This window comes from Brienomyrus brachyistius, chromosome 7 (assembly GCF_023856365.1).
Source record: "Brienomyrus brachyistius isolate T26 chromosome 7, BBRACH_0.4, whole genome shotgun sequence".
Lineage (NCBI taxonomy): Eukaryota > Metazoa > Chordata > Actinopteri > Osteoglossiformes > Mormyridae > Brienomyrus > Brienomyrus brachyistius.
In genome coordinates, this window is record NC_064539.1 from 19,355,276 (window position 1) to 19,369,388 (window position 14,113).

The 14,113-nt window shown below is 39.5% G+C and overlaps 1 protein-coding gene across 9 annotated transcripts in view; it reads left to right on the forward strand.

Moving 5' to 3' along the window:
• Positions 1–14,113, forward strand: part of arhgap24 (Rho GTPase activating protein 24) — a 41,531-nt gene that overhangs the window by 18,590 nt on the left and 8,828 nt on the right. For 7 of the 9 annotated variants that reach the window (XM_049020592.1, XM_049020598.1, XM_049020593.1 and 4 more), the window contains exon 4: positions 13,637–13,759. In XM_049020592.1, the coding sequence (XP_048876549.1) occupies positions 13,637–13,759 (123 nt within the window). Of the gene's footprint in view, positions 1–10,146; positions 10,414–13,636; positions 13,760–14,113 lie in introns of those variants that run through there. The other 2 variants (XM_049020600.1, XM_049020601.1) reach the window with 2 other exon arrangements.

Below are 14,113 nucleotides of genomic sequence, written 5' to 3' on the forward strand. Positions count from 1 at the left end.
CCGGGAGGAAAAGTCAAAAACAAATTCCGTACGGCTAAATCCAGCCAGTGTGAATGCGAAAAGCAGTGTGACAAGGCTGAAAGGATAGAGCCATCTGGAGCTGCTTGGCTGGACTAGGCACGGCAATACACAGCCTTTCAGTGTCCAGCAGCCAAACAGCGTCGGCTGGACAGTCGCCAGGTATCAATGCACTGCCAGCGAGCAAAGTGGAAGCAAGTTCGTAAATGAGGAGAGATCCTTATTCATGCTGTGTCACATACGTCGTGCTGTGAATCTGCATCGCCTTTTACCTGAAGGACGCTTCGGGCACGTGATTTACAAGCAGACCCCAAGTCTTTGCCATAATTGATCAAGCGGTACCAGACATTTTGAAAAGCAACTGACGGTTAAGTAACATTGGACCTACAGGGGTTATACTTAATTTTTCAGACATAAACAATCATCTAATACAAAGAAAACATGAAGCTGGATTTTCTTAGTGAATTTCAAATACCTCTAGAGCCTGGTTCAGAATAGCAGTGATCAAGCAATTAAAACGATCCATCTCTTGCAGTGTTTTTTATGTAATGACAAAAACTGCATAATATTTAAGCCAAGAGAGGATAAAATGACAGCAAAGCAAACCCTGTGCAGAATACATATTAAAATAATTGTTTGCGCTATAGTACTGTGAATAGTATTTGTATTTGAACATCACCTTACAGATTGACTATTTACCAGCTTGGATGAACTTTACAGATAAATGTCTGTACTGCCACCAAGTGGTGAAAATGCTGAAGAACATTTTTATATAAATCTAAAGTTTAGTAACATGAACTTGTATGTGTCTAGTGAAATGTTTTTTTTTTTCCACCTGCGTCACGGATTGTGCTCAAAGGGAAACACATAACAGAAAAAACTTATGATTTAAAAAAAAATTAAATACAGCAGTAAAATAAGATAATAAAAATGAGGGAGGGATAACAAAGTGCACAAAGTAGCATCTTACTGTAGGTACTGTAGGAGTCCCCCACTTCTCCGAAAGGAAATGCATATTTAAGCTGCCCTCATTAATGGTATTGCTAGGTTACAATAAACATTTCACACTGCAGCTAAGTAAAACCTTACACATGTCTTGGTTTAGAAAAGTCAGATTTTCTTTTTTAAAGAAGCACTTTAATTAATTAGCAATAGCAAATAAGGAAAATCAAGTAATTTATCATTTATTCTAGTAATTTTCACCAGTCCATCTTTCTTTGCAGCTTATTACCTAAATTATATCTGGAGCCAGTTCCATTGCAGTTCCCTTTGCAAGTAAACTTGCTCTCTAACGCATACATTCTCACACATTTGGCACTTTTAATGAATATTTTGAAAGAAAAAAATCTATAACACGAATGAATGCAAGTAACAGATTTACCCAGATTACTGTCATTCTTTGGATGTTCTTTGTCTTTCCTTCTTTACTTAATGTTCCTGCCTGAAACAGCTGTACCTTCTCCATTTTTGACATACTAGCCTATTCCTCTGGACACTTGGAGTACAGTTATCATTAAAGATACTCTTCTTCATTGTATTATTTTGCAATTTACATCACACCTGAAAAAAAATTTTTAAATATGAATTCTTTCTACACTTCAAAGTGAATAAACATAGATATTTAGTTCAGATCTTTGTTTGTTTTGTGTAATCCCACCAATGAATGCATTAAAAATAAAAAGTTGCTTTACTTCTCCTTTTGCCCTTTCAGTTGTTGTAGTATCACGATCAAGCTTTATAGAATAAAGCTTTGATAGCTTTGGGGGAAGACCAGATGATGGAATACCGAAACCCAAGTGAGCTCGGCCGTCCCACCGTGCCAGAGACACTATCAATTACGGTTATAGTTCTCAGTCGAACTGATTCACATAGAAGTAAAATGGAGCAATTTAGCGATATGGTAAATTCTCTAAACATTGAAAGATTTTTGAAGGTCAGATTTGTAATAATATTATGTAGGAGATAACGTTTATAAAGATGAATATTATATAAGAACAGGTAATGAAAAAGATTATTAAAGATCTTTATGGTAACTTTAATTGATTTAGTAGGCCAAATCAATTAACTTTTTATGAACCCTAGGAGCTGTCTGTATTTATAGAGCATGGTGAATAAGTAATTTAGTCAAGTGCCTAGACTTCAATTGTAAGATTTACTGGGCCTATCAGCCCCCAGGAGCCCACTCAATGATTTACTGAAGACAGACCATCACAAATCAATTGCCCTCCTGTCAGCTCCATATTGCATTTTCACCTCTGTCCCACCCAGCAGGACACTAGAGACTTTCATAGTGATTGTTGACCTTACTTTGACTTTGTGACAGCTTGTAAGTCCAAACTAAGCTGCACTGCAACCACAGTTCTGCATGTGCGCAAATCTGCCAGGTTGAGAGGAACATGTGGTTTGTTCCTTATGGAGGGCAGGTTTGTCATCAGCCTACAGACACAGCAACTTACCCTTTTATCCGCTGTGTATTTAATCAAGTTGGGCATTGTCTCCTTCTGATTGCTACGTTACTTTCTTCTACGGTGTTTCTCACAAGGAGAAAAAAGAGAAGAGGTGAAGAAATACGTCAGTGTTACATAGAGCAGGTCATTAATGTGTTGTTTTAATACAGTATATTACAAAAAAATAGATTTAGTTTAATTTGAGAGAATGGGAGAAAATGAGGTTCATTATTGGCCATGTAAGGAATTTGTCTTGGCATAGTGCTTGTAGTAGCTGTAGCAAACAAGAGAGTACAGATAAGTGAACGGTGAAATATCTCACACAGCAATCAACTTTCAACAACATAACATTAAGTATGTGCAGTACAGGATATCGTGGGTATTCAGTTCTCAGGAGGGCCGCTGCTTAGGGAAAAATGCCGTTTTTGTATCTTGATGTTGAAGTTTTTTAGAGATTGGAATCTTGTTGTCTAAGGGGGTACCTGGAAGATGCAGTGGGCAGGCTGAGAGTGGGGGCTGATCTCCTGGGCCCGGAGCTGTAAACTGCTGGAGGAAGGTCACAGCCTCTGAGGATCACACACAGATGATCTCCTGAGCAGATTTGACGATGCCTTGGAGTCTGGTCTTGTCCCCTTTAATGGTTCACAGTCTGTGATGATGTAAGTGTGGGCTCAGGCATGACCATGTTGACTTCAGCCGTCGTAGGATGTGGAAGGTTGAATTTGTTCATCTGTGGAAAGTACATCCACCTTTTGTGGTTTCTCAGTGATCTCGTCAAAATGGTCCTCCCACTTCAGGTCTTGGGAGAATATTGTTCCTAGATAAAATATGTTTGGTTGTACTATTCTTTACATTTTAGAATAATTATAAACACACACACACACACAAACACACACACACACACACACACGTTCGTATTCATATTCTTGTGGGGACCGTCCATTAATTTCCATGGGCATAACCTAAATCCCAGCAATGACAGCCCTAACCCCCCCCCCCCCCCCCAGCTCTAACCTTAACCATAAACAACCAAACAAACCACAAGACTTTTGCCATTTTTAGTTTTTTGACTGCAGTCACAGATTTTTATGGAACTGAATTTCCCTTGTGGGAACTGAAAAGTTGGTCCCTGTGACGTCAAAATAGCAGGTTTTTATGATAATGTAGGGACTTGACCACCCCCCAACAAACACACATGCATGCATGCAATGTATGTTGCTAAATGTGCAAACGTTACATTAAAGTTCCATATCTCAGCACTCATTTTAGGTCTTATTTAATTGAAGATTTAAGTAGAAGTCTATGCCATTGCAACTCTACAATCTGAGAGAATTAAAACATCTGATTGACCCCCTAATTCGCTGTTCCTTCGGATCACTTGGTGATATTATTCTGCAACTATAAATAGTCCGAGGAAGCATTTTTGTTACATTTGGAATTATAGTGAGGCCGCAGAACTTAGTATGCATAATTAAAATTCTCCAAGTCCTCCAACAGAAGAGATAGTTAATGTTTCAGAGGAGCAGTTCCCTGATGTTCTCCTGAAAACTAGGCTCTCAGACCAGATCAGATGAATAAAACCAGCATGTTTGTGTCATGTAATCACCCTCCTTGTCCAATGACCTTTCCTGTCTTTTTTTGCATTTGTGCATCAATAAATGCTGCCTATGTAATAAATTCATGTAAATTCACTTTTGACCTTTTTGTGGAAAGGGGTAAATCAATAATAAATAAATGTCAAAATGAATAGTATGCAGCATAACTAATTTCAGAGCTGGACTGTATTTATTGAAGTTGAGAAATCATCGCTTACCACATGCTAAAATCATAAAAAACAAACAGCTCTTTGAAATTTCAAGTAATTGGTTAGTTGTAAATTTACTTCTCGGTCTCTTTTAATATTGCAAAACTAATATGAAAAGTAATCAGTAATGTGTCCTGATTAAGATTATTGATTATTTTGTTGAAAGTAGTTGCAATACATTTACGTTCACAAAGTTAAATAATGTCAATGATTTCCATCGTCAAAACATATGGAAAATCTCAAAACTTATATAAATTGTATTTAGAATGTCAGTATATTTAGTCCATTTAATTCTGACAAGTCAAGCTTGTGTTTACGTACTGTTCTGATTTCTATAATGCATATCTCTTCTATCAGATACGTACACAGCCAAGGTAGACTATCCATCAATTTTCCAACCCGCTTATCGTACTGGGTCGCTGGGGGTCCGGAGCCTATCCCAGAATCTATGGGCACCAGGCAGGGAACAAGCCAGGACGGGGGGTCAGCCCATCACAGGGCACACTCTATGGACCTAAATTGCACCTATGGAAACCCCATGACAACATGGGGAGAACATGCAAACTTCGCACACATGTAACCCAGGCAGGGTCTCGAACCCAGGTCAAAGCTGTAAAACAAACCAACTACATACAGTATGTATACATTATATATATATATATAGTTGGTTTATATATACAGTGTATATACATATATATAGTCCTTCATGCAAATATTTTAGAGGTTTCATATTGGAAAATGAAAACGTGGAAAAGTGCACATCTTAGTATATGCAGGTTCTTTTACGCATATAACCAAAAATACTGAAAATCAGTAAATACTGACTTCAACCAAATAATAAAATAGCATTAACATGTACAAGTACAATTTAACGTGTAATTATGTGTAATTCTTGGGTGGTTGTACATGCAGGATGGTGTGGAAACACTGGCACAATGTGTGAAGAGCGAAAAGCGGGGCTGACATCATTGGGAGCGGCGTCCCAAAGTCAGCACATTCTGGGCCCTTGTACTACATTCCACACAGTCCGCTTGACTGGCAAAACTGATTAGCCTCAAAGTAGCAGTGGCTTAGCCTGACAAGACAATGGGGCTGAGATTGTTGGAGGCAAGGTGTAGTGCAGCGTTTCCTGCACAAAACAAGATGTACGGACTGGAAATAACTGAAATCAAGCTGTTCCTGCTGCCAAAGCGACGGTGAGAGAATGTCAAAATAATTGTGGCGTTACCGAACACTGCGTCGCTGGAGAATCGTCTGAGGCTATAAGCATTAGGTTGAATCTATTATTAAATTACCTGTCTCTGAAAGGTGAGAGGATATGAACACGCAAAATTATGTTTTAAGTACGAAAAAGATTCGTAAAAGTCTATTATTGCTTGCTGATTTTTTTATGAAGAATATTGTTTAGTCTAATGAGCTGTGTGGGTCCTCCTACCTCAGCTAGCAAAATTGTAGCAGTTACAATACAGAGCCTTACTATAGCTCAACATTTTATGCTTTTACATAATACTCACAGTTGTCCCTCTACACTGTTAGTTGCGAAAAACAAATCAGCCAGAGGTGTGAAGTTTATTTGAATAGTAAACTAGTTCTGTAGGTAACCTTTCCTGCTGTTCTTTCCTTTTTCCCTCCATCCATTTTCCATACCCTTGACTCCAGTAGAGGGAGCCATTGAGCCTGTCGCCAAGCCCATGCACTACAGGGCACAAGTGTTAGATAGGGATTTCCTGTGCAAGAAGAGAGGGACACTCTCTCAGAAGGGCATAGATACCCTGGCAGGTATCAGGGTCTCAGAACAGGGGCCCCTATTGAGGGAGCCCCATGTCTGCAAAATCTCTCTAGGGACCCCCACCCAGCAAAATCTTCAAAAGGGGGCCATGGTAATGTTTTGCAGGGGGCTCCAGATTTCTACCTATGCCGCTGGCTGGATGGATGGATGGATGGATGGATGGATGGATGGATGGATGGAAAGGTAAATGATTAATCACTCTTTTCCATGCATGATATTTAAGGGTTAATTTTCAGGGCAACGTGCCAAACTCGACAAAAGAGCACATTTATGTTGTAGGCAATTTCTGTCGCATTTGCAATATATTATGTTGCACTCAAAGTAGAATTTACCTGTATTCATAAGTATTCAGGGGGTGTGCAGTCACATCACATCACATCACATCACATCACACCTCCAGGGTTAGTTCAAATCCTCCTGCAGTCTCAAGCCTACAGTTAGGCTACGGGTCGCCAAAATGAAAAATGTGAAAAAAATATTCAGTTTTTATATTATATATACAACTTCTCTGTTCAAATTAACGTCTGGATTTTTATATTCAAATTAACCCCCCAATCGGCAAGATCCACTGAATAGGGGTTTCTGTGGTACTGTTATTCTGGGGGTCCAATCATCCAGTGTCTGTAACTGCCTGTCCGATTCAGGGTTGTGGGGGGTCCAGAGCCTATGGGCATAAAGCAGGGAACAACCTAGGATGGGGCACCAACGCATCTCAAGGCACACGCACACACTAGTCACTCACACATGCACGCCTACGGGTAATTTGGTAACTCCAATTCACCTCATCATCTCTGGTGACCAGGGTACATGGAGCAAACCCCACAGCACCATGGGGAGAACATGTATACTCCACACATCTTGGTCCCAGAAGTGTTAACTTCTAACCAGTGTGCCACGTGTCGCCTGATTCTGGGAGTCATGAGGTAAAAACTTTGGGTCCCCGTGAGTCAGAGCAGTGAGTATCTCAAACATTGTATGTTTGTGTCATGTAATTAGGGTCCTACCCAGGGTACCTCCAGGGCTGCCGGGGATAGGTGCAGTCTCACTCTGATCTTGTACTAGATAACTGGTTGGATGAAAGACAAATAGAAAAATGTTAAAGAATGCTTAAATAATACTGTTAAATACCCTTTTTCAAAAAGTATGAAAAACAAAAAAACTACATTTACACTGTACAACTACACTGTACAATTACAAACCATAAAGGATGTCAAATAAAATTTATAAAATGCATATTGTTATTACCCTTACACTGGTTTTCTAGTGCTTCAGGCAGGTATTTATGAGCCTGTACTTTACTGTGTTTCCAAAACTATTCAGGCACAATATGAAATGCAAGCATGTCCTTACATGAGAAGAACAGAATACACTTACGTGTAAGTACCGTTAGCGTTAATTAGCTACTCCGATGCAAAGTATATAGCTTGCCATTGGTTTTCCATATTTATATGCACAGTAAGTAATAAATATTGTATTCCAGTCTCGCTGGTGAATTCTAACAACTGGAATGTCTGTAAGAAACAAAATGTATGAGACCCCTTTGTTTGTGGTGCTTTTCTGTACTTACAGTAAGGATTATGACAGATGTGGGCTTAGAAAAATCTCCTCTCTATTCCAGGTTTGTGAGGAAGCAGGATATTTGTTTTGAATCCAAAATGGACAATACCGAACAGCTGCTGAAAGCTCGGCTTTCCTGCGGCGGAGCCTGTTTCCTCCGTACTTGGCAGGAATAGTGATTAAAGTTTGCATTTAAGCTATTCAGTCACATATACAAACTTAATCAGTTTGACAAAAATAGTTTTTTTTCCACTTCTGCCCTGTGCAGCTGGTTTTTTGCAAGATATCAATGCACAAGCTTCTATTACAGATGAGAAAAAGGTTAGAGAACTTCCATGCTCTAGCATCTAGAATGCTTCCTATGATGTTTCTGCCTGTTTTTTATGTGAAATAATACAATATTATTCCAATAATATGCAAATGTGCTACATACACAGTAACCTTGAATGGTAGAAGTTATGAATTTAAGTGTTTTTCAAGTGCAGTGGGTGGAATTCTTGGGATCTGGCAGTAGTGTAACTAGGCTGTTAATCACTGTATATATAAACAGTGTATTAGGAATATTGACAGTTGATTAAGTGATAACATGATTAAATCCTATAGGTTAATTACAGTGTGTATTGCCCATTGAGCCAATGCTGTTGTGGTTCCCTCTGCAAACTGCACATCAAAAGAAATTTGATTGGAAAAGCAGTTTTTAAGGGGTGGCATGGGGGCGCAGTGTTTAAACCTCACATGCCTAGAGATCAGGGTTTGATTCCACGGGTCTGTGGGGGGGGCTCCCATGTTCTCCCTGTGCTGTCATAGGCTCTCCTCTGGGTTCTTTGCCCCCAAGTCCAAAAGCATGCTTGCCAAATTGTCCATTGGTGTGAATGGTGCATGCTCTGTGATGGGTCGATACCCCATGCTGGCCTACTACTTGCCTTATGCCCATTGTTTCCAAGATAGGTTCAAGGCCCCAGATGACCTGTATAGGAGAAGTAATACGGAAGATTAATTTAATTGGTATAGACACATATATTTTTATCAAACTTGGTTGAAATTTTCAAAAGTGGAGTAAGAATATAGTTCGACTACCATCCCGCCTATATGCTTTCCTTATTTAAAATGGAAACATAAAATCCAGGTGTCTGTTTCAAACTTTCCTGTCGAATCTTGCCTGGTTGCAACAATTATCAGAGGTCTTCACAAAATCTCTCAGGCATGCATCTTATGGGATGCAGTTACTAAATATATAGATTTGATACAGACACTACTCTGGCATCAGATGTGTATATTTGCTGGCTGACATTTCTTTGTACAGTACAGCACAAATAAGGGGTAAATATGAGTATCTGGTGCAAGTTTGGTGCATGTGAGATTTTCCCAGCCAGAGTTAGACGGGGGGGGGGGCATTCTGTGGCAAGGTGGCCTGTGCTAAGATGCCCCCCAAGCTAGAATCTTTTCCTTATGGCCCAGCCCAAAGTAATTTATACAGTATAAATAAGGGGTAAATATGAGTAACTGGTGCAAGTTTTGTGCGTGTAGCATTTTCCCAGAAAGACGTAGACGGGGGGGGGGGTGGGGGGGGGGGGGGGCATTCTGTGGCAAGGTGGCCTGATCTAAGATGCCCCCCCAGCTAGAATCTTTTCCTTATGGCCCTACCCAAAGTAATTTATACAGCACAAATAAGGGACAAATATGAGTATCTGGTGCAAGTTTGGTGCATGTGAGAATTTTCCCAGCTAGAGTTAGACTGGGGGGGGCATTCTGTGGAAAGGTGGCCTGCTCTAAAATGCCCCCCCCAGCTAAAATCTTTTCCTTATGGCCCAGCCCAAAGTAATTTTTACAGTAGGATGATCACAGTCAGCCCTATCGTAGTGATCTGCTACTGCCGCCAGAAATAGCTATCAACTGCATGTCCAGGTTGCCTTGACTCATCTCTGGAATGTACTAGAGCGCCCTTGACACAGAGGAAGGAAAATCTATTTCAATGACGAAAGCTTCTCTCTTCTGCAAATCGCGTTGTTGGGCATAGTGTTTTGATACTCCTTGCTCTGTTTTAAGTAAGGCTAGTGCAGTTATCTCAGTCGTGCTCACACATACGTATCTACAGAAGGACATATGAAATAAAGCCTTTGTTTGTTGCACTGTAGCCTAACACCTCTGGTGTTGTGTGCTTGAGTCCCACCCATATCTCGTTGTGTGTGTGGAGGTTGCATTTTCAAAAACAATAGCTTCAACTGGGAGGTAACTGGAGAGATACAGAATGAGTAATGCAAAGACTGTCCAATAAAACCTGCAGCCACTCACCATTACCCACTGAGACACCACCTCTCCCTGTTTTCACATTTTAATAAATCAGTTAAAGGTTTTAGGTGTTAAATAGAATTTTTACCGTTACAAGTGGACTTGTGAGAGCATTTTGGGTCAGGAATGTTAAAGACGTGTCGTTGTTGGTAGTGAAAAAAAGTTCAAATAATAAAAATAAACTGCTGAATTGAGGCAGCTTACTTACAGGTATGATGAATTTGACACATATTCAGATCTGTATTTCTCGAGTTTAGTGCCTGACCATAAAATTAAGCTTGACAGCAAATGTTGCACGTAGCTAGCAAATCTCTCTCTCGCTCTCTCTCGAAATGGGAGGGGCTACAGCATTAATACTATTGTCTAACACTGGGCTGTGAATAACTAAAGCAGCGGATAAAGCGCGTTGTTTGTGGCGTGTGAGTCTTTGCGTGGTAAGTGGGGATTTGATGCGCTATTGAGGATTTACTTTGCCGGCACATCTCACGTATTTACTGCTTCAATAAGGGGTCAGTAGGTGCATGACTCGCACTTCGCTCTTGCCTGCGTTTACTTTTCCTTATCTTTTTGCTTGGAGAAAAGGGTGGTCTGCAAAGGTTTACTGTACATAAAAACGAATAATGACGTTTTTGGTCCAAGTGATTCTCACTAAGCCATTTTAATGGAGGCGTCGTATTTGAGGTCAAACCTAAAGAAATATTGTGGTGTTTCGTATTTGCACTTATACAGTTTTGTCTAATTTTGTAAGGGTGGAAAAAAAGAAGCTGAAACATAAAAACATGCTATTAGTGTTAAATGTTAATACAGTGAGTTCGCATTAGAATAAAATATAAAAAGAAATAATGTGTTTTAACTCCTTTTTTGAGAACTTGCATGCTGTAGGCCTACTTACTATGTATATTGATGTTTATGCTTGAGATACACCGTCACAGGCATTTAAATGACCTAATTGTATAGCACATAGTTATACACACAAAGTGAATAATATGGTACAGTTTAGTAATATTCATTTAAAACCGTATCAGGGCAGTAGAAATATAGCATTTTAAACAACATTTCCGATGAGTTATACCATGAAAATATATTACATGCAATGTCCGTTTTCACGTTATATCCCATACTTTTAGCGCTCTGCGGCAGTATTGCAACGGTACCTGCAGAAATAAGCCAAGTGCCATAAATTACGATAGCATTTCAATGGTCACCGCATATATACGCATTGAAGCTTTTTCCTAATTATTGTTATCAAAATGTTTTCATTGTGTCTTGCTATACGATACAATTATAATTGAAGCGAGGCTTATCTGTAACAGTGGAAATTCTACTGTTTATTCAAAATAATCCTAAACAGAACTGATATCCGTCCGGCGTTTAAGAAATTACAGTAGAATAATTTGAAGTGGTTCTGGACGTTTTAAAGATTGTTTATGGGTTTGTTTCTGGATAAGCGCCTCGATCAAAATAGAATTAAGGATGTCTTTGTAACGGTGACAAAACACTAATGAGAAAAATATCAGACCTGGACATTTTAGCAGTGGTCAGAATTGACCGGATGTGCAGACAAACAGGTGTGAGCCCTCGGACGGTGTGGGATGTATTTCAGCGCAAGCCATGGCAGAACGTCCCGCGGATGTTCAGAAATGTAACGATGCCCATGCACCTTCGTCCATTATTATTATTATTATTATTATTATTATTATTATTATTATTATTATTATTATTATTTTATTATCTCACTTAATATGTCAGAGTGATAATAAATATCGGGAATTGTGTAGTGGCAATTTTGAGATTAAAGGAAAGGGGTAGCTGTTGGATTAATGTGGGGCTGTACTCCTCAGGCTTAATATATTGTTGAATTATATAAATAGGATTCTCTTTATTAACTAAAAGCCCGTCTCTTGACTCAGCATTGGTGGGAAATGATAAGCACTGTGCTTCTCTTGGGCCGCAGAAATGACTCTGATCAGGGGGCATGCAGTTAAATTACTGTCTAGACTGCTGAACCTTTTTCCCTGTTGCCAGGCACCCCCTCCCCCCCCCCCCCCCTAGACAGCCAAGCTAATGAAAGAGACTCTAATAAGCATTTGCTGACAGCAAACTTATAATGTTCAGTGACAGAGTGAAATGTAAAATATTTAAAAGAAAAACAGCTATTGTCTAAATTAAAGACGTGTATGGATTATTTTAATATTCACTTTTTTATCAACTTATTTGTGTCTCCAGAGGGCACAGGTTTTGCTCAGAACCATTATGTGGTTCATATACACATTTTAAGAGGCATTGTTCCATATACTGTACATAACCCCTTTATTTAAGCAGGCAAACCTCCTTAGAATATGCACTTGTAAGATGGATGCATGTATGGAAATTACTGCATATTTTCACTTTATTTAGATGTGTATTTTATCCTATATATACACTATCTTTTATACTATCTTGCACACTATTTCATCACAACCTCTCTCTCTCTCTCGCTCTCTCTGTGTATATATATATATATATATATATACAGCAGGTGCATGTGACTCTAACTCCGTCTTTGTTTTGTAGCTAAGGACTTGGATTCATAATCCAAGATCATAATTAAGATCATATTCACAGTGTGAACTGGAGGTTTGTGTTATATATCATGAATATGAGTAGTTTCCACCTGAATGCAGTGTGCATTGTGCTGTGCCTAATTATGTGGAAGAGATAGACAAAACAAATTTGAAATACACCCATCAGCTTCATTCAATTAGTGTTACTGTATTAATGCTTGGGGGAAACTCCCTTTTCACCTGCCACATCATGCTCTCCATGGGATACAGGCACACATACAGGTGAGAGTAACGGGGGGGGGGGGGGGGGGGTAGTTACAGCACAGGCTCAGCCGACATGCAGCGTCCATGGAGCCCGTGAATGTGCTGACCGTCACAATCACAGGCACAAAGACTTAATAGTCACCATTTAGGCATAAGTAGTACTACTACTAAACAACTAGACTGTACATTAAAATAGTCTGTCCATGTGTACAATAGTATCTTGTATACTTGTAATATATGCATGTTTACTATAGACACTAGTGAGGTTACTTGGTAAAAGGCTTACATCACCACACAACGTATAGTGCAAATTATTTACAGCTTACTCAGGTTTTATTTGTGTTAATTGTTAAAGCTCCATGCCAGAACAGAACAGAATGCCTTCAGGCATGAAACGATTCGTAATGGTTGGGCGTTTAAAAAAAACGTTTTTGAATCTCAGCATTATCCGCGCCTCAACTGGCACAGACCCTGGAGTGAATTATAGTTTTGGTCCAGCCATTTAATCACTGATTACAAAAATACTTCCGACAGCGAGGTGTAGATTACATGAAAATGTTTGCCGTGCGCAAATGCGTTGTGAAAACTGCCACCCATTTAACCGAAACTTTAACGATTGTTTATTCTTTGTATTTTTCTTAAGTGCATCATCGGTGTGAGACATGTTTCAGTACCTGTTGGATCTTTGAGCAAGGCCCTTAACCCCAAGAATTTCTTAATATGAATGGCTGAATCCAAGCATCCCTCTCACTATATGTGTGTATCTCGTAGGAGAGCATGATGGGATATGCAAAATCAAAGCATTCTTATGCATTCTTATAGGCCAACGGAAAACGAAAGTGTCAAACATTGGTGTTTTTGAAGGCATGCGCAGCCAGTTAATCTTCTTCAAAGCCTCGTCTCAGTAGTCCTGTCTTCTGCGCAGGGGGAGACCGAGAACGGATGACAGCCAATCATGAGACCTACCTCCTCATGGCTAGCACCCAGAATGACATGGAGGATTGGGTGAAGACCATCCGCAGAGTCATATGGGCGCCCTTTGGTGGAGGTCAGTTACTTTGTGTCATATTATATGCAGTTTTTGGTGTGTTTGCAAGTTAAATAACCTCAGAATCGTTTTTTTAATAGTATGAGATGTATTCTCTCTCTTTAAAATGTCGTCTTGTCTTTTCTTACTCTTCTGTTCTCTTCATTTTTTTCTCTCTTCCCCTTTTCCCTGTTTCGTGTCCCATTTTGTATAAATGATGGTAGTAATGAATTGCCACACTTTCCTTTCAAGTGTCCTGGGGCGACTGTGTTGTAAAAGGTGCCACATAAACCGCAATTGAATTGAATACTACTAAGAGGTACTTTAGATTAGCATAGTTGTCACTTTCTAATGACGTTCCTTCATAGATTCTTC